The 20650-nt window shown below is 37.4% G+C and overlaps 1 protein-coding gene across 1 annotated transcript in view; it reads right to left on the bottom strand.

Annotated features, from left to right (window-relative positions):
* SLC17A6 (solute carrier family 17 member 6) overlaps window positions 1-20650 on the bottom strand; it is a 148442-nt gene that overhangs the window by 64129 nt on the left and 63663 nt on the right. Inside the window, exon 4 of the mRNA XM_053688903.1 lies at window positions 6099-6213. Coding sequence (XP_053544878.1) covers window positions 6099-6213 — 115 coding nt within the window. The remainder of the gene's footprint in view (window positions 1-6098; window positions 6214-20650) is intronic.

Raw genomic sequence — 20650 nt, 5'->3', positions numbered from 1 at the left:
TCTATGGGTGAGGTATTAAAAGTGTATGCAAGCATTATTTCCAGGTCACACTTTACAATATGTACACACTATATTGTTGCGAGTGTTACATTTTGTCTATACCTCCAGAGATCGTAGCTATCTATGGGCAGCAACTATAGAACTACATATCCCACAAGCCTAGGCTGCATTGATCCAATCAACTACGCAGCAATAGGTAACCAATCAATAAGCTTTACAGCATAGACACTATGCCTAATACAAACGTGAGACTCACGTCACGTAACGCTGGCACGCATGACGTCACGTACGCAGAGGGCGTGCCGCCGCCCGAAGCGTACAAATAGCGATAACGGCCCAGCTCCTCACTCAACCCTCTGAAGAAGAAGGATTTATCTACACAAACCTTTGAAACGCGTCAGGGATACTAACTACTTATTTCTTATGTACTTAATTTTAATTGTGTTTTATCTAAATCATTTTTTAATACCAGTGTCACTCCTTGTAGCCAGCTTGCTGGCATATACTTTTTGAGATAAGTGTATTACACAATATTACCTCACTTGGGAAACAGCAACAGCTGCATAATACTTCACTACGAAGTCTTATACCAAGATTGGGGAACCTGTATCTCATACCTATATGTGGAAGGACCCACTGGAGTCCTATATGCCATATACATACCTCATATAGTCTGAGGATGCCAAATGTGAGTGCTATGTGAATTATATTTTTATGCCTAAACTGGAAATAAACTGTATTACACTATATATCCTTTCTTGTCTCCCTGGGTATCTTTACGCTGGAGAAAGTGTATACCAAGACAGAAAAGGTACTCCAAGAGGCTAACTACCAACACAAAGGAAGTACAAGGGATTTATCTACAACCAGAAACACATCCCTGCATACTCCAGGAGGCTAACGAAAACCCAAGAGGCACCACATCTGAATACAAGGAGAAGATTCTACCATCTGTATATACCCCCAGTGCGGCATACTTACCTCATCAGATTGAGGTAATATCTGGTAAGGGTATTATATACCATCTATTTACTGATATCAACTTCATATGAAGATTTACCACGGACTATATATTGTCTAAAGACTCATATGAACACTGTTTCATAATCTATTCATCATTTTTCAAGCATAATTTATTTTAATAATCTTTTATACTCTTTTAATTGTTATTATTTCTCAAATAATTATCTCTAGCTCTCATTCATATTCCCATATACCACCCATATTTTAATGGATATATAGGCGCTGTATCTATTCTTGTATACTCATTTTTCACTTACTGACTGGGACCTCACATCTCAACCAGTACCTGTCTTATATAGCTGCCACTATACCATACACAACACTGACTAGCGCCAACTATAGAGTATCACTTGTGTTTACCCAGTATACTGAGTGAACACATTTTACTTGCTTCTCTCTCTATATATATATATATATATATATATAGATATAGATATAGATATATATATATATACTGTATATATATATAAATATGTTAAAGCCCTTTGCCTGTCTTTTTTTTTTCTAACACCTGAGACCTCATATCTTTGAGCCTTTATAACTTTTGTGTGCAATATTTTTTTAAATAATTTTTATTAAATGGTGTTATTATGAGTGTAACTATACAAAAATAAAGGGAAAAGAGGCTGCGCTACATTACCATACAGTGTGTGTCCAAGAATATGGTAGAAACTTGAAAGATATTCCCACAGCGGTATTAAGCAGACAGAAGGTGACCAAATTTAAGCCGATTGGAGTGCTGCTGTGCACGAATCCATGGGTTTCCTGTCCACGAATGAAGAGAAGGTAGCACTGAAATACAAGAGAGGGAGACAGCGCACATCCGATTCAAGGTAGAAATTTATTGACACAATAGGCACACACTAGTAATCAAACTTACTAGAAGGCAGATTAAAAACAGCCCAAACAACAGTGTAGTGGATGACTTCACAGCGTCAGTATAGGAGCATCAGATAAAGCAGGGGATACATCACCCAGTGTCCTTCCACCTTGCTCTACGGATCCACAAAACGACCTCAACGCGTTTCGCCGGTGACACCCCGGCTTTTTCAAGAGTAATGGATCGTGGTTGGTATTGATCCTTAAATACCTAATGGCACAATTCTAATTGGTGCATAGGATCGCAAGTAAAAGTTCAAAACAAATGGGCAATACATGTTGTTTCAAAAGCGCCTTACATAATGATACACAAATTGTGAACAATCAAAGAAAACAATTAATAATTACAACAATGAGTGTAACTATACTTTGTAATGTATTTTTTATGTGTTTTTTGCAACTTTTTAGTTTCATGAAACAGTTCATCGTGATTGCGCTCAAGTGATCACGTTTTCTTTCAACTCATAATAGCAGCGGAATGCCCGATGAGTGCAAACACCCGTGATAAACCCCTTATCACTAATCTGGCCCTAAATAAACGCTTGACATAATGATCCATGCACAGCAAAGATTACTCTGAGAATAATATGAAGATGTATTTAAAAACATGATATTAGTTATGTGACTATTAAAGAAATAAATGTACATTTTTAGTCTCCATAAAGTAATAAGAACTATAATGTTGTAATCTACATTTTTCCCAATCATAAAAAAACATGTTGCTTTGATCTGCTGAGGCCAGTCCTAACTGAGTTATTAATATAAAAAATCTCTAAGTGCTTAATGTCCCTTTAACCTCTTAGATACGTACAATGACCCCTTGTCATCATGGGCATCTATTCTGTAGTATGAATGATAACCATGTGTTGTCATCCTGGGAGGTCCCCCTTCCCATCTGGATTCTGAGGACCCCACACTGCAGCTGGGGAATGAGATTGCAGTCATATAGATCTCTTGCTATCCTTTAGTTCAGTGGCATACCTAGGTAGGTTCTAGATCAGCAATGCATTACTAGCTGGTGATTGAAGGCACCATATATATGTCTCTTGTCATTGATTTTCTAGATGTGTTCAGATAATTCCTAGTAGTGCATTGCTCAGCCTAACTAGGTATGCTTTTCAACAAACAATACCAAGAGAACCAAGTAAAGTTGATAATAGGGGTACATTGAAAAGTGTAATGTTCCTTTAAGTATACACTTTTTTGTTTTAATTATCATGTAACATTTAAAGATCATGTTACTCATGGGTAGATTTACTTTTGGCTGACACAGATTATGTCCCCTCTCTTTTATTACTCTTAAAGGAACAGTCAAGTCCAAAATAATCTTTTATGATTCAAATAGGTCATGTAATTTTAACAACTTTCCAATTTACTTTTATCACCAATTTTTCTTTGTTCTCTTGGTATTCTTAGTTGAAAGCTATACCTAGGTAGGCTCATATGCTAATTTCTTAGGCCTTCAAGGCCAGCTCTTGAGTAAATGCATTTTGACATTTTTTTGCCACCAGAGAGCGTTAGTTCATGTGTGTCATATAGATAACATTGAGTTCAGGCACGTTAAGTTACCTAGGAGTCAGCACTGATTGGCTAAAATGCAAGTCTGTCAAAAGAACTGAAATAAGCGGGCAGTTTGCAGGGGCTTAGATACAAGGTAATCACAGAGGTAAAAAGTATATTAATATAACTGTGTTGGTTATGCAAATCTGGGGAATGGGTAATAAAGGGGTTATCTATCTTTTTAAACAACAAACAATTCTGGTAAAGTTTTTTTTCAGATTGACCATAGAATATCTACACGATCATGTGAACCCTTGAGAAGTAGAGATTATGTTATTTACATTGAAGTGTTCATGGCTATGTGCATTTAAGGTTGGCTGAGACATGTTAAGTATAGTTTCCTAGCCATACCATATTTTTACTCTAATGTATTTCTCTAAAGCTGTACTCAAAGTACTGGCCCAGGGGCCCTATGCGACCCTCAAGATAGTTTAATCTGGCCCTCCCTTGTTTATAAGGTAAATTATTAATTTTGCCCCATCAATTGTTTTTTAGAGTTCTAAGAGGTGTAACAAGTTCCATATAGGCACTTACAAGATAAATGATAAAGACAAGCATGCATTGTCCAGTGTATATTCCCATAATGCACTGCTTGGAGATATGTCATTTTTATCCAGTTCCCAAATGATCACTTAATTTGGTACTCACAAAATAAATATACACTGTGTATGTCTATTGTGGACTACAGCTCCTACCATGCACAACTGCTTGGGTAAATGTAATTCCCAGTTTCTAGTATAGACAGTTCCAGAGCACTCACTCTGTTCAAGTGGCCACCATGGGAGAAGAACCATTGATCAGTAGCCCCCGGGCACAATGAGCTTGATACCCCTGCTCTAAAGTAAAGATGGTATTGTATTACTACTCTTAACTTAACTTTTTTTTTTAACGGTCAGTGAAGTGTAATAAAGTGTTATGTCAGATAACCCCTAACATGGAAATGGATGTTTTACTGTCAAACAAGGAGTTATGCCCTACTTGAAGTTGCAAGGAGGCTTTCTTACTTACAAAGAGGTTGCAGATATGTAAAAGATGTTAAAGTGGCATTTGACTTTAGTGTCCATCTGTATAGAGCCTAATGGGAATTAAACTCAACAATGAAAAACTATTTTTTCTTTTCATCTTAAGAGAAGTGTGAATATTATAACAATTGGCAGAGATATAGGGGCTCATTTATCAAGCTCCGTATGGAGCTTGAAGGGCCGTGTTTCTAGCGAGCCTTCAGACTCGCCAGAAACACCAGTTATGAAGCAGCGGTCTAAAGACCGCTGCTCCATAACCTGTCCGTCTGCTCTGAGGAGGCGGACAGATATTGCGGGAAATCAACCCGATCGAATATGATCGGGTTGATTGACACCCCCTGCTAGCGCCCGATTGGCTTGCGAATCTGCAGGGGGCGGCGTTGCACCAGAAGTTCACCAGAGCTGCTGGTGCATTGCATAATGCGGAGAGCGTATTGGCTCTCCGCATACAGCGATGTCTGTCGGACATGATCCGCTGATCGGATCATGTCGGACAGACATTTCATAAATAGGCCCCATAGTGTTGTCACTCAACAGGATCTTGCCATAGCTGTTATTTTTGAGGTTCAGTTAAATAAAAATAATAAAGAACAAAGACCCTGTTGTGGTGAAACTGATCTTGGAATGCTTGGAAAGCATTTCAAGACCAGTTCTTTGGAAAGTTATGCTAAATAATTATTTATGCAAATATAGGCTAAATAGCAGTATGTATTACTAAAAAAGGGTCAACCTTATGACGATGGTCTAATCTTGTCCTCTGTTACATACTGGTAACAATTTTTTTTTCTTTCTTTCTGTTGCTGCCATTAAACATATTGGCAATAAAGTAATGTGATATACAGCTGCCTAATAAATAATATTAAAAAAAAAACATTAATAATAACACTATTAATAATAATAATAATAATAATAATAATAATAATAAAATAAGACTAACCTGGCCCCATGTTAAAAAATGTTTAAGGTACATGGGCTTTATATGTTATATACAATGCAAAATAATTGTTTGTTGCTTCACAAGTTCAGAGTCAGACCAGACTTAAAAACAGATGAAACCCAAACTTTTTCTTTTGGGATTCGGACAGAGCATACAATTTAAGAAGAAAAAAAAAAGATTCAAATTAATTTATGTTATGATAATTTCTTTATTTTCGTGGTATTCTTTGTTGAAGAATATGGCAATAGAAATAAAGAAGAATATGCACAAATACTGATCTAAAAATCCAGTATAAAACCTTTTAAAAACTTACTTAGAAGCTCCCAGTTTAAGTTTGTTGACGAGTTTAGGTTGGGACACCCACTAAAAGGGTCTGGGAAAGCAGACATATTACACAAACAGGAGCAGCAGGAGTCTGTAGAATTGGGTCTAAATCTAATATTTTAGGGTTTGGTTAGGAGCCTGAAAATCAGCACAATTTTATTTTTAAAAAAAAATAAGCAAAACTATACATTGCTACAAAAAAACACTCCCAAATGGGCTATATAAATGTATTATCTACAAAACATGTATGCAAAGACAAATTTAGTGTACAATGTCCCTATACAACTTTGTAAACCTTATAAATGTTGAATGCAATAAACAAATTAATTAAAGACATATTTTGATGTACTTACCTCTACAAGGCCTTGCAAAATCCTGACGAAAATCACACATCCATAGTGCACTCTAGCGGCAGAAGGTATTAACATGTTTAGGGTAGAGGTAAGAACAATGGCTGCACCAAACACCCTGAAATGCAAACCAGAGTGCATTAGTATATCATTTGCAAGAAACATTCCATGCAGTATAAGAATTACTTGGATAAAGTGCACCTTTACATAAGATCCGGTGTGCACACTCTAACATTATCTCACAGGTATCTCCTTATTACATACCACATACATAATATACAAAGTATGACATCTAAAGTAAATAACACTGTAACATTATCTCACAGGTATCTCCTTATTACATACCACATACATAATATACAAAGTATGACATCTAAAGTAAATAACACTGTAACATTATCTCACAGGTATCTCGTTATTACATACCACATACATAATATACAAAGTATGACATCTAAAGTAAATAACACTGTAACATTATCTCACAGGTATCTCCTTATTACATACCACATACATAATATACAAAGTATGACATCTAAAGTAAATAACACTGTAACATTATCTCACAGGTATCTCCTTATTACATACCACATACATAATATACAAAGTATGACATCTAAAGTAAATAACACTGTAACATTATCTCACAGGTATCTCCTTATTACATACCACATACATAATATACAAAGTATGACATCTAAAGTAAATAACACTGTAACATTGTCTCACAGGTATCTCCTTATTGCATACCACATACATAGGGATCTACTTATCAAGCCGTCGACTTTCTTTCATTCAACGGCACCAATACGCTCGCCTAAGATCGCCTAACGTTGCTGCCGCGGACCTAAATACGTTCTCCAAAGTTACCAAAAACGCTGTCAAAAAGCTGCGCACTAAGTACAGTACGATGAGCAGCGGACTGTTGTTAACTAATAGTCATCGATCTCGCTGCTCTTTGGCTTTTTTTCAGCTTTTTTGGTACCCTGTCACTAAATACCCACACTATACTATACTGTTTACCCCCTATACTGCCGCTCCCGGACACCGCCGCAACTCTAATAAAGTGTTTAACCCCTAAACCGCCGCTCCCGGACCCCGCCGCAACTCTAATAAATGTATTAACCCCTAAACCACTGCTCCCGGAGCTCACCACAACTAAATAAAGTGTTTAACCCCTAAACCGCCGCTCCCGGACCCCGCCGCCACCTACATTATACTTATTAACCCCTAATCTGCCCCCCTACACCGCCACCACCTGCCTACATTTATTAACCCCTAATCTGCCACCCCCAATGTCGCCGACACTATATTAAATGTATTAACCCCTAAACCTAACACACCCTAACTTAAATATAATTTAAATATATCTAAATAAATATTACTATCATTAACTAAATAATTCCTATTTAAAACAAAATACTTACCTATAAAATAAACCCTAAGCTAGCTACAATATAACTAATAATTACATTGTAGCTATCTTAGGGTTTATTTTTATTTTACAGGCAACTTTGTATTTATTTTAAGTAGATACAATAGTTATTAAATAGTTATTAACTATTTAATAACTTCCTAGTTAAAATAAATACAAATATGCCTGTAAAATAAAACCTAACCTAAGTTACAATTACACCTAACACTACACTATAATTAAATTAATTAACTAAACTAAATACAATTAATTACAATTAAATAAAATTATCTAAAGTACAAAAAACACTAAATTACAGAAAATAATCAAATAATTACAAGTTTTTTAAACTAATTACACCTAATCTAATCCCCCTAATAAAATAAAAAAGCCCCCCAAAATAATAAAAAGCCCTACCCTATACTAAATTACGAATAGCCCTTAAAATTGCCTTTTGCAGGGCATTGCCCCAAAGTAATCAGCTCTTTTACCTGAAAAAAAAAGTACAATACCCCCCAACATTAAAACCCACCACCCACACACCCAACCCTACTCTAAAACACATCCAATCCCCCCTTAACAAAACACTAACCCCTTGAAGATCACCCTACCTTGAGAAGTCTTCACCCAACTGGGCCGAAGTCCTCAATGAAACCGGCAGAAATGGTCCTCCAGACGGGCAGAAGTGATCCTCCAGACGGGCAGAAGTCTTCATCCAGGTGGCATCTTCTATCTTCATCCATCCGGCGCGGAGCAGGTCCATCTTCAAGACATCTGACGCGGAGCACCCTCTTCTATCAGCCAATTGGAATAAAGGTAGTAAAAATCTTATTGGCTGATGCAATCAGCCAATAGGATTGAGCTTGCATTCTATTGGCTGATTGGAACATTCATTCAGGTGTCGGATGTCGTTAGAAGAGGATACTCTGCGTCGGATGTCTTGAAGATGGACCCGCTCCGCGTCAGATGGATGAAGATAGAAGATGCCGCCTGGATGAAGACTTCTGCCCATCTGGAGGACCACTTCTGCCGGCTTCGTGAAGGACTTCGGCCCGGTTAGGTGAAGACTTCTCAAGGTAGGGTGATCTTCAAGGGGTTAGTTTTAGTTTTTTTTAAGGGGGGATTGGGTGGGTTTTAGAGTAGGGTTGGGTGTGTGGGTGGTGGGTTTTAATCTTGGGGGATATTGTACTTTTTTTACAGGTAAAAGAGCTGATTACTTTTGGGCAATGCCCCGCAAAAGGCCCTTTTAAGGGCTATTCGTAATTTAGTATAGGATAGGGCTTTTTATTATTTTTGGGGGGGGTTTATTTTATTAGGGTGTAATTAGTTTAAAAAACTTGTAATTATTTTACTGTTTTCTGTAATTTAGTGTTTGTTTGTTTTTGTACTTTAGATAATTGTTTTTAATTATAGTGTAGTGTTAGGTGTAATTGTAACTTAGGTTAGGTTTTATTTTACAGGTATATTTGTCTTTATTTTAACTAGGAAGTTATTAAATAGTTAATAACTATTTAATAACTATTGTACCTAGTTAAAATAAATACAAAGTTGCCTGTAAAATAAAAATAAACCCTAAGATAGCTACAATGTAACTATTAGTTATATTGTAGCTAGCTTAGGGTTTATTTTATAGGTAAGTATTTAGTTTTAAATAGGATTTATTTAGTTAATGATAGTAATATTTATTTAGATTTATTTAAATTATATTTAAGTTAGGGGGTGTTAGGGTTAGGGTTAGACTTAGGTTTAGGGGTTAATAAATTTAATATAGTGGCGGCGGTGTTGGTGGGCAGATTAGGGGTTAATAAATATAATGTAGGTGGCGGCGGTATGGGGGGCAGATTAGGGGTTAATAAATATAATGTAGGTGGTGGCGGTGTGGAGGGGCAGATTAGGGGTTAATAAACATAATGTAGGTGGCAGTGGTGTAGGGGGGCAGATTAGGGGTTAATAAATATAATTTAGGTGGCGGCGGTGTAGGGGGGCAGATTAGGGGTTAATAAATATAATGTAGGTGGCGGCAGTGTAGGAGGGGCAGATTAGGGGTTAATAAATATAATGTAGGTGGCAGTGGTGTAGGGGGGGCAGATTAGGGGTGTTTAGACTCAGAGTACATGTTAGGGTGTTAAGTGTACACGTTCCCATAGGAATCAAAGGGATATCGGGCAGCAGCGAACATACACTTTTGCTGCTTTCCGACTCCCATTGATTCCTAGGGCGGCGGATTGAAAACCAGGTACGCTGGGCCGGAATAGTGCCGAGCGTACCTGGTAGAAATTTGATAACTTCCAAAAGTAGTCAGATTGTGCCGAACTTGCGTTTGGAACATCTGTGGTGACGTAAGCATCGATCTGTGTCGGACTGAGTCCGGCGGATCTTATGTTACGTCACTAAATTTTACTTTTGCCATTCTGTAGGGTTTGATAACTAAGGAGAATCAGGCTCGCCACAAATACGCTGCGGAATTCCAGCGTATTTGCGGTTGACGGCTTGATAAATACATGCCATAGTATAACATCTAAAGTAAATAACACTGTAACATTATCTCATAGGTATCTCCTTATTGCATACCACATACATAATATACAAAGTATGACATCTAAAGTAAATAACACTGTAACATTATCTCACAGGTATCTCGTTATTACATACCACATACATAATATACAAAGAATGACATCTAAAGTAAATAACACTGTAACATTATCTCACAGGTATCTCCTTATTACATACCACATACATAATATACAACGTATGACATCTAAATTAAATAGCACTGTAACATTATCTCACAGGTATCTCGTTATTACATACCACATACATAATATACATAGTATGACATCTAAAGTAAATAACACTGTAACATTATCTCACAGATATCTCCTTATTACATACCACATACATAATATACAACGTATGACATCTAAAGTAAATAGCACTGTAACATTATCTCACAGGTATCTCGTTATTACATACCACATACATAATATACAAAGTATGACATCTAAAGTAAATAACATTGTAACATTGTCTCACAGGTATCTCCTTATTACATACCACATACATAATATACAAAGTATGACATCTAAAGTAAATAGCACTGTAACATTATCTCACAGGTATCTCCTTATTACATACCACATACATAATATACAACGTATGACATCTAAAGTAAATAGCACTGTAACATTATATCACAGGTATCTCCTTATTACATACCACATACATAATATACAAAGTATGACATCTAAAGTAAATAACATTGTAACATTATCTCACAGGTATCTCGTTATTACATACCACATACATAATATACAAAGTATGACATCTAAAGTAAATAACACTGTAACTTTATCTCACAGGTATCTCCTTATTACATACCACATACATAATATACAAAGTATGACATCTAAAGTAAATAGCACTGTAACATTATCTCACAGGTATCTCCTTATTACATACCACATACATAATATACAACGTATGACATCTAAAGTAAATAGCACTGTAACATTATATCACAGGTATCTCGTTATTACATACCACATACATAATATACAAAGTATGACATCTAAAGTAAATAACATTGTAACATTGTCTCACAGGTATCTCTTTATTACATACCACATACATAATATACAAAGTATGACATCTAAAGTAAATAACACTGTAACATTATCTCACAGGTATCTCCTTATTGCATACCACATACATAATATACAAAGTATGACATCTAAAGTAAATAACACTGTAACATTATCTCACAGGTATCTCCTTATTACATACCACATACATAATATACAACGTATGACATCTAAAGTAAATAGCACTGTAACTTTATCTCACAGGTATCTCCTTATTACATACCACATACATAATATACAATGTATGACATCTAAAGTAAATAACACGGTAACATTATCTCACAGGTATCTCCTTATTGCATACCACATACATAATATACAAAGTATGACATCTAAAGTAAATAACACATTCTTGTTACTGAATACTTTTTTATAACTAAGTAAAGAAGCCTAGCTCCTAAGTAATGTATTGATAGCCACAGAGCTACATCATACTTAGTCCTTACATCCATTACAGCTATAGCACTCGAGCAGCTCAAGCACTGTGCAAACTCCCAAGCAAAAGCAAAAACTATTACTGTTGATGTGAGCCCTATAATACAATAGGGGCAGTATCTTATGACCATCAGTATTATGTACAGTGGGCTGCAAAGCCTCTTTTTAAAGTGACACCTAAAATCAACAGTACAATTGCTTTTATCTGCAGTACAATTACTTTTATGCAATAAAAAAGCTCAGTGCAGATGATCAAAAACACAACACTGTGATTAACCCTAACTGATTCCGACCTGCTCCCCAAACAGCTATTAAGCATCAGCAGTAACTCCCATTCCTCTATGATTTCATCCTGGTGCTGAATCTTGGCGCACCAAAGGTTTTGGAACTACATTACCCATGATGCTCAGACACTGAATATCCTTTGGAGTACCAAGGTTAAATACCCCTGTACTATGTGATCCTCCATTACAAATACCACCCTTAACTTTAGTAAATCCCCTTACACCATTCCCCATCAACAATCCTTTAGGTGCACAGTAGAAATTGTAATAAAACAACACTGCACATGCAAAAAACGTTGTGAAATCCATACATTTACCCCTGCAAGTTTTGCTGAATTTTCTCACAAACTAATGTATGATAATATGTAAAACTCCTATTACCCTAATAGACAAACGCCTGCATACCAAAGTAGAGGTGATTTTAAAGCAGAGTAACCTTATCTGTATTGGCTGCAATATTTCACTTTTAAAGTGTGCCCCAATGCTCCCTTCTAACTTCACTCTCTCTAGCTAAGTTTTTGACCAACAAAGTTTTGATCATGGGGCCCATTATGAGAAGCAATCTGTTGCTAGATGTTTATTATAGCTGTTCCATTATAACAACTTCTATATGATCTAGGTCTAAGAGATTTTGTATTTTACATCATTATTATTTTTTGCTCGGTAAATCACAAAATATAAGCAATCAATAAAACTCATAATGTGAGAGTATTATATTGTTTTCTGGTGTGAACTACTGGGCTTTCAATAACGTGTTTATCCTCCCCCCCTAGTCCAACTGGACTCTGCAGGAGCACCTTTATAGATAGATAGATAGATAGATAGAGAAATAGATAGATAGATAGATAGATAGATAGATATTCCTCGCCTCCCAAATAAACATTTTGGGGTAAATGTATTAAACGTTGAGCGGACATGATTCTCTATAGCAAATATGGTAAAATGTTTGTGCAATGCCGCCCCTTGCTTACTGGAGGCCAATAAGCCGCAAGTAGGGGCTGTCTATCATTCTGATCGTATCGGATCGGGATGATTTCAATCCGCCACCTAAAAGGTGGTGGACAGGTTAAAGGGACACTCAGGTTAAATTACATTTTCATGATTCAGATACAGCATGTAATTTTAAACAACTTTCCAATTTACTTCCATTAAAAAAAATGTGCACAGTCTTTTATATTTACAATTTTTGAGTCACCAGATCCTACTGAGCATGTGCAAGAATTCACAGACTATACGTATATGCATTTGTGATTGGCTGATTGCTATCACATGGTACAAGGGGAGTGGAAATATACATAACTTTGAAATTTGTTATAAAAAAATCTACTACTCATTTAAAGTTCAGACCAAGTGCTATTGTATTGTCTTGTTATCTTGCATTTGTTGATTATGCAAATCTAATGTGTTGACTGGTCCTTTAAGGAGCAGTGGTCTTATGACCGCTGCATCTTAACTTCTGTTTCAGACAAGCCTGAAATGCTGGAGCAGCTTTCAATGCTTCATAAATAAAGCCCTTAATCTTATTTCTTCACCCTGGTCTTATTATTGATTATTGGTTTACAATATATCGGGGCATATTTATCAATCTCAGTTATGAAGCAGAGGTCTAAAGATAGCTGCTCCATAACCTGTCCACCTGCTCTAGGAGGCGGACAGACATCGCTGAAATTCAACCCTATCGAATACGGAGGGGTTGATTGACCCCCCCTGCTAGCGGCCAATCTGCAGGGGGCAGCATTGCACCAGCAGTTCACAAGAGCTACTGGTGCAATGCTGAATGCGGAGAGCATATTGCAATCCGCATTCAGCGAGGTCTGTCGAACATGATCCGCAATGTCGGTCATGTCCGACAGGCATTTCATAAATAGGCCCCATCAGCTCAGATCAGCTAAAATCATCAATTCAAATCAGATTCCAGCAAACACCTTTACTTCTGCACTTGAGCTCTGTGTATGGAGAAGGCTGATCTCACCATGTGCAAGCATAAAGCAGCAAAATTTATTAAAATATATCTGTGTAGTTTGTCAGTCTTCTTATTATTTAATCAAGTTACATATAATTATAATGTAAAAATCAGCCATTTAGGCTTTATTTCAATGTCATTGCTAAATTAAAAAAAATATATACATTTGAACTAATTGAAACTGTTAAGAAATAGATGTATAATCATTCAATAAGACTATACATAATTTTTAAAATATTTGCACCCTTGTCTAGAATGCATTCCTTACATAGAAACATAAAGTTTGACAGCAGATAAAAACAAGAAGACATAGCTATTCAGCCCGTCTGAAGTATAGGCTAAATACATATGCAGAATAGCAATTGTTTAATTTTATTTTTTTATTTGTGATTATTGAAAAGTGAGCACCTATGTGTTTTACACGACACCTTAAAATATCAAGTCAGCAATGGCTTCCTCCTTTTTAATGTGTATCTGTTTTTCTTTTTTAATGTTGCTTGATATGCAACTTATAATTAGGGTGACCATATTGCCGCTTTAAAAAGGGACACATATGAAAAATACATATAACAGTTTTGTTTAAATAAATGTTTTGTATAAGAACCCTGACATATGTATTTTTCATATGTGTCCCTTTTTAAACCGGCAATATGGTCATCCTACTTATAATAGATTGTTTCTGCAGGGGTTACTCCTCTTTAGGTGATTAATTTTGGTTCTCTCTATGTGTATAATAAGAGGTTAATATTACTCTGTAGACACCTCACATGTACATAATGTGCTCTCTGCTTGCATAGAAGGAGAACACTATTAACAAATAACTAATGTATAAGAAACACAAGAGCTAAATGATATAAGAGGTGCCTGGGTTGGGGTGGGTGGAATTTGACAGATTTATCTATGCCCAAGGCAGCACACAATCTAAATAATCAACTGGCCGAAAATAAAACAATTAATCTGTTTAAAATTTGACAGAGAACAACCTTAGGGAGCCTGATGCGTTCTGAAGCAAATGCAAGTAGTATTTCCAGAGATGTGTGTGACTAAACACATTTATCTGGTAATAATTTAACTTAAAACCACTATTTAAAAAAAAAAAAAAAAAATCCATAAAGCGTGTCCAACTGATATCTGTTGGTATATATTGTAAACTAGCAATCCCATATGACTGCTTGTAACTTAAAATCACTTTAAGAGTCATCATTGCTTTATACACAGTTTTAAGGGATATAAAAGCAGCCAACCCAAAGCTAATATGTAAGTAAGTGGAAAAATATTGTAAAGCACCTAATAATTTAAAATGGAAGAGTGGGTATACCTCTGCACTTCCTTGTTCATACTCTCTTTCCAAGCCTCTCTTACTGCCTCACTTACTGGGCCTCCCTATTCAAGGTCAGCAGCACCAATACTACTCACAAAGAGTAAGTACCTGACTCTCTTCCCAACAACACTAAATTTAACCATACTCAATACCTCTCCGACCTACATTGGTGTTAGAACATCAATTAACTATGATACTGAAAAAGTAATAAAAAAAACAAAAGCAAAAAAAAAACCAATCATTTGAAAGAACATGAAAATATTTTTTTATTTAAAAAGGGAAACTATGATGGGTAGGCTAGCAGAAAGCCAGGGTGCACTTTAGATATGAAATACTTCAGATTATTCTGCTTTAAGCTGTTATTTTATCTTACACTCACCTCTATTTTAGTAAACATGTTTTCTATAAGGGTAATAAGAGTTTTGTGTATTTTGACAAAATCTAGTAGGCAATTTTCAAGACAAAAAATGCAAGAATACAACAGACCTCACAGAGAACTTTTAGCTATTCCCCTGTTCAGCCCACTATCAGAGGTGGGGAAACTTTTTTAATAAGGAAAATAATACTTTTTAAATTTGGTATTATAAAGATGAATTTATAATGTTCCTAAAACATAGCATAATCTGTTAATCCATAATAAAAGCATTTGGACAGAGGCATGATGGGTAAAGTTTCCATGAGTGGTGGATTAGTTATTTATATTATTAATACTGTAAAAGTGCTTAGTTTTTTTGTTTTTTAATATTCATTCATAGAGAAGAAAACGTTTTCAGTTTTGCGAGATTTGGGTATACAATCAAGAACTACCATGTAGGTAATTGATACCTCACAGAAAAAGGTGACTGTGACTTATAACATTTTCAATAACATGAGTATTAGAAAAGGAAACACTTTAAATTGTGAAAGTGCAACGTTAAGAATTTTGCTCCATTAAAACAATGGAGTAGCTACAAAATCGCCATAAAGTTTACATTCTAGCTATACAGAGTGGAGTTTTAATTTGCAGGATAACAGTATTTAAAAAAAAAAAAACATCTCAATATTTCTATTACTGTAACAAGATCCAGACAAAAGGTACTGCATAAGGAAAAAAGCTTTAAAGGGACATGAAACCCACATTTTTTCTTTCATGATTTTGAAAGAAAATGCAATTTTAAACATCTTTCTAATTTACTTCTATTATCTAATTTGTTTTATTCTCTTGATATTCTCTGCTGAAAAGCATATCTAGAAATGCTCAGTAGCTGCTGATTGGTTGCTGCACATAGAAGCCTCATGTGATTGGCTCACCCATGTGCATTGCTTTTTCTTCAAATAAGGAGATCTAAAAAATGAAGCAAAATAAATAATAGAAGTAAATTGTAATGTTGTTTAAATTTGTATGTTCTATCTGAATCATGAAAGAAAGATTTTGGGTTTAGTGGCCCTTTAAAAGCAAGATTTTTGGACTTACAAAAGATCTTAAATGCCAACAAACAAGACAGAATGCCAAACAATAACATCTCATTCACAAATTTACAAAACTCCCATGAGCACAGAACTATGCTAGACTAATTAATTATTTATACCATGATTTCATAAGTTCATTCAATATGGCATTGTCAGGTAATTTAATCAATAAAAGGGTGACTAGAACCTTAAAAAATCACATATACAAACCGCATAAAAACACTACAATTTTCAAGTGAATGTTAGTCCTTTTTATTCTAGAGTGGATGGATAACAGCAATTTTGATAGAAATCTTTAGGTTGGTTCCTCAAAAAAAGAAAAGGGAAACCATAGCGTAAAACTGTAAAACGTGTAACCAGAACCGGAGACCAGTGGCGGCTCTCTAATTAGGCCAATTAGGCGGCTGCCTTAGGCCTCACGCTCACTGGGGGCCTCGCGAGCCGGCAACTAGTTAATTAGTAAAGTCTAAAGTGGCCGCCTAATTGGCCTAATTAGAGAGCCGCCACTGAGGCTGATAGATTGTTATTGTCTCTCCAGTGTGTCTCCATCCCACCTCCTTCCTTTACCCATCCCCACGTCACCCGCACGTACGCTGCCGCCATGTTTGTTGTTGGTTGGGGGGCGGGCCACGGTCAGATAAGGATGCAGCGCTGAGCGCGCTAAATTTAAATTGTCTTGCAGCAGAGAGTGGCAGTGAGAGGTGCTGCGTTGAGAAGAGCAGCCAGCCAGGTCTAGAACAAGAAGACAAGTGAAGGTAGGGAGGTTCCACTTCACTTCGGTGCAGGAACTTTCTGGGGGGGGCGCTCTCACATTTGTGCAGCAGCGGTGGAAGTCTGGGGCCGGTGTGAGCGCTGTGCCTCCATTCTCCTACTTACACTTGCTGCACATATCAGCAGTGCAGCTACTGATTACTAGTCTGACTCAGACTAGTGCTCAGTAGCTGCATTGCTGACATGTGCAGCAAGTGTAAGTAGTAGGATGGATCCTGGAGTCAAGAGGTATATAGTGGCAAGTTGGAGAGGCAAAGAGTTTTTTACTCTGCGGCTAGTTGCCGGGCCCTGCCCTGCTGACCTCATGACCTGCATTCTATCTTGCTGGGGGGGGTAAGGTAAGGCCACAGTGGGAGTGGAGGCTAAGACTTTGAGGCATGGGGAAGATCCCCCCCCCCATATGTGTCTGCAAAGCGGGCCCCAATTGCACTGGCCTGTACTGCTAGAGAGGGTCAGGGTAAGAGTAAGTTAAGTAGGGGCTGGCCTGGTGGACCAGAGGGCAGCTGCCAGCTAACGATGAGTAAGTCTCTCCTGGGGGGCCCAGGGGAAGGGGTTACAGGCCAGGGCACAATAAATGAGGCTCCCCCCTGTGTGTCTCTCTGTCTCCCCCCTGTGTGTCTCTCCTCTGTCTCCCCCCTGTGTGTGTCTCCTCTGTCTCCCCCCTGTGTGTCTCTCCTTTGTCTCCCCCCTGTGTGTCTCTCCTCTGTCTCCCCCCCGTGTGTCTCTCCACCTCTGTGTCTGCCCCCCTGTGTGTCTCTCCTTTGTCTCCCCCCTGTGTGTCTCTCCTCTGTCTCCCCCCCGTGTGTCTCTCCTCTGTCTCCCCCCCCTGTGTGTCTCTCCTCTGTCTCCCCCCCTGTGTGTCTCTCCTTTGTCTCCCCCCCCGTGTGTCTCTCCTCTGTCTCCCCCCCTGTGTGTCTCTCCTTTGTCTCCCCCCTGTGTGTCTCTCCTCTGTCTCCCCCCCTGTGTGTATCTCTCCTCTGTCTCCCCCCCTGTGTGTATCTCTCCTCTGTCTCCCCCCCTGTGTGTATCTCTCCTCTGTCTCCCCCCTGTGTGTCTCTCTCCTCTGTCTCCCCCCTGTGTGTATCTCTCCTCTGTCTCCCCCCTGTGTGTCTCTCTCCTCTGTCTCTCTCCTTTGTCTCCCCCCGTGTGTGTCTCTCCTCTATCTCCCCCCTGTCTCTCTCTCCCCCTGTCTCTGTCTCTCTCTCTCTCCCCCTGTCTCTGTCTCTCTCTCCCCCCCTCTCTCTCTCCCCCTCTCCCTCTCCCTCTCTCTCTCTGTCTCTCTCTCTCTCCTCTGTCTCTCTCATAAAAAAGAATTAGTAACACAAACCTATACATACAGTACATATATATGGGGGCCTTGATGAATGGTTTAGCAAAATGCCCAAAAATTGCTAGTGGCAGCTTTGCGGTTGTGGATAAATCTGGTCCACATATTTATAATAACCAGACTCAAGCCGGCTCCAGCTACACCCACCCACCCAGACGCCGCACTTCTTACACTTTCGACTGCGCAATGCGCAGTTACTAAAATCAGAGGAGGCAACAGGATATAGCAACGTGTGGGGCACGTGAAGGAGGCAAAGGCACTAGGCAGCCATCATCTGCATCTCCCAGGTAACGCCCAACTAACTGGTAAGTACTGCTTACTTATTTGCTTGTTGTTAAAGGGACATGAAACCCAATTTTTTTTACTTCATGATTTAGAAAGAGCATGCAAATTTAAACAACTTTCTAGTTTACATCTGTTATCTAATTTGCTCCATTCTCTTGATATCCTTTGTTGAAAAGCATATCTAGATATGTTCAAGAAAGTGTTGTAAGATTATTTTCTCAATAAAACACTGTTGATAAATATATTTCACATTAAGGAGAGAGCAACAATAATATTGAGTCATCGCCACACACTTATTTTTTTACTATGGGTGTCAGTAGGGGCCTCATGTTCAAGTTTCGCCTAAGGCCTCGCAAAGTCTAGAGCCGTCACTGCCGGAGACTGCAGTGTATCGTGCATTACCCTGGAATTCTTGGAGCTATTGAAGCTCTGCAACATGAGTAGGATTGCTCAGCTATCTTGCTGTATATAATCGAATTTAACAGATTCACGCTATGGTTTTCCAGTTCTCTTTTTAAGGAACCAACCTGAAGATTTCTGTCAAAATTGCTGTTACCCATCCATTCTAAAGTAAAAAGCACTTATATTCACCTGAAAACTGTGGTGTTTTTTTTCCCCACTTTTTATTGATTGATGTATATTGTTGTTCACTTGTGTCAAGAACCTACTGGTATATATTTTGTTTTGCATTGTCAAGTATTTTCACTGTGTATTGCTCATGTACAAAATAACTTATTTTTTATTTATTTTTTGTTCCAAAACATCTTGGGAAAACTAGCAAATAAGTTTAAAAAGCCATCTTGGCATTTTATATAGTGAAAAAATCTGTTGAAAAGTATTGTGATCACATCAAACAGGTTTGTCGCATTGGATTTATAGGGGTGTTTAACGTCGCTAGAATAATTATTATTATTATTATCAGTTGTTTATAAAGCACCAGATGATTTTGCAGCGCTATACAAAGAATAAAGCATTACAGTTATGCATTACATACACAAACAAGTACAGTAGGGGTACATTACACATGTAGGTATAATAATTGAGTTATACAAAAGGAGAGGAATGCCCTGCCCTTGAGCACAATCAGTAGTAGTTTGCTTACATACAAGTGGCCTATAGGTAGAGTGACTCTCAAGCTTACAATCTAAAGGAGAGGGAATGGACACAGAAGATAAGGGAGAAGGTAATACCATCTGATATAAGGCAGAGTGAACTGAGAATGAGTAATGACATAGGGAAACAATAAGAAAAAAGTGTGTGGTGACTGAGCAAATGAGGATTGGAAAAGTGTAACAGAATAATGTATTTTTGTGTTGAAAAATAATGTAAGATAACTGATTGGGGTTGTATTGAATTCAAAAATGGCATATTTGTGGCCAAAAACATGCTGGGAAGATTGTATGGTAGCTTGTTATCGACCCTAGGTTACAATTTGTCATAGAAAATACTGAACTATGGTAAAGTAGAAATTACTGCACAGTAAAATTTGTTGAAGAAAATAGATTTTAAGGGAATGGATGTTTAGGTATAAGACTACCTGTTAAAGGATGTTAGTATTTTTATAGCAGTGCAAATAAATACTAACAATATGCCAAAGTTGAAAACTCAAGTAAAATAGCTGACTTGGAGAAAAATGTCCTAGTTGCTTCCTTGAAATGCAAG

Source organism: Bombina bombina, chromosome 7 (genome assembly GCF_027579735.1).
Source record: "Bombina bombina isolate aBomBom1 chromosome 7, aBomBom1.pri, whole genome shotgun sequence".
Classification (NCBI taxonomy): Eukaryota; Metazoa; Chordata; class Amphibia; order Anura; family Bombinatoridae; genus Bombina; species Bombina bombina.
The sequence above is the reverse complement of the archived record's forward strand: the minus strand, read 5'-3'. Positions and strand labels throughout refer to the sequence as shown.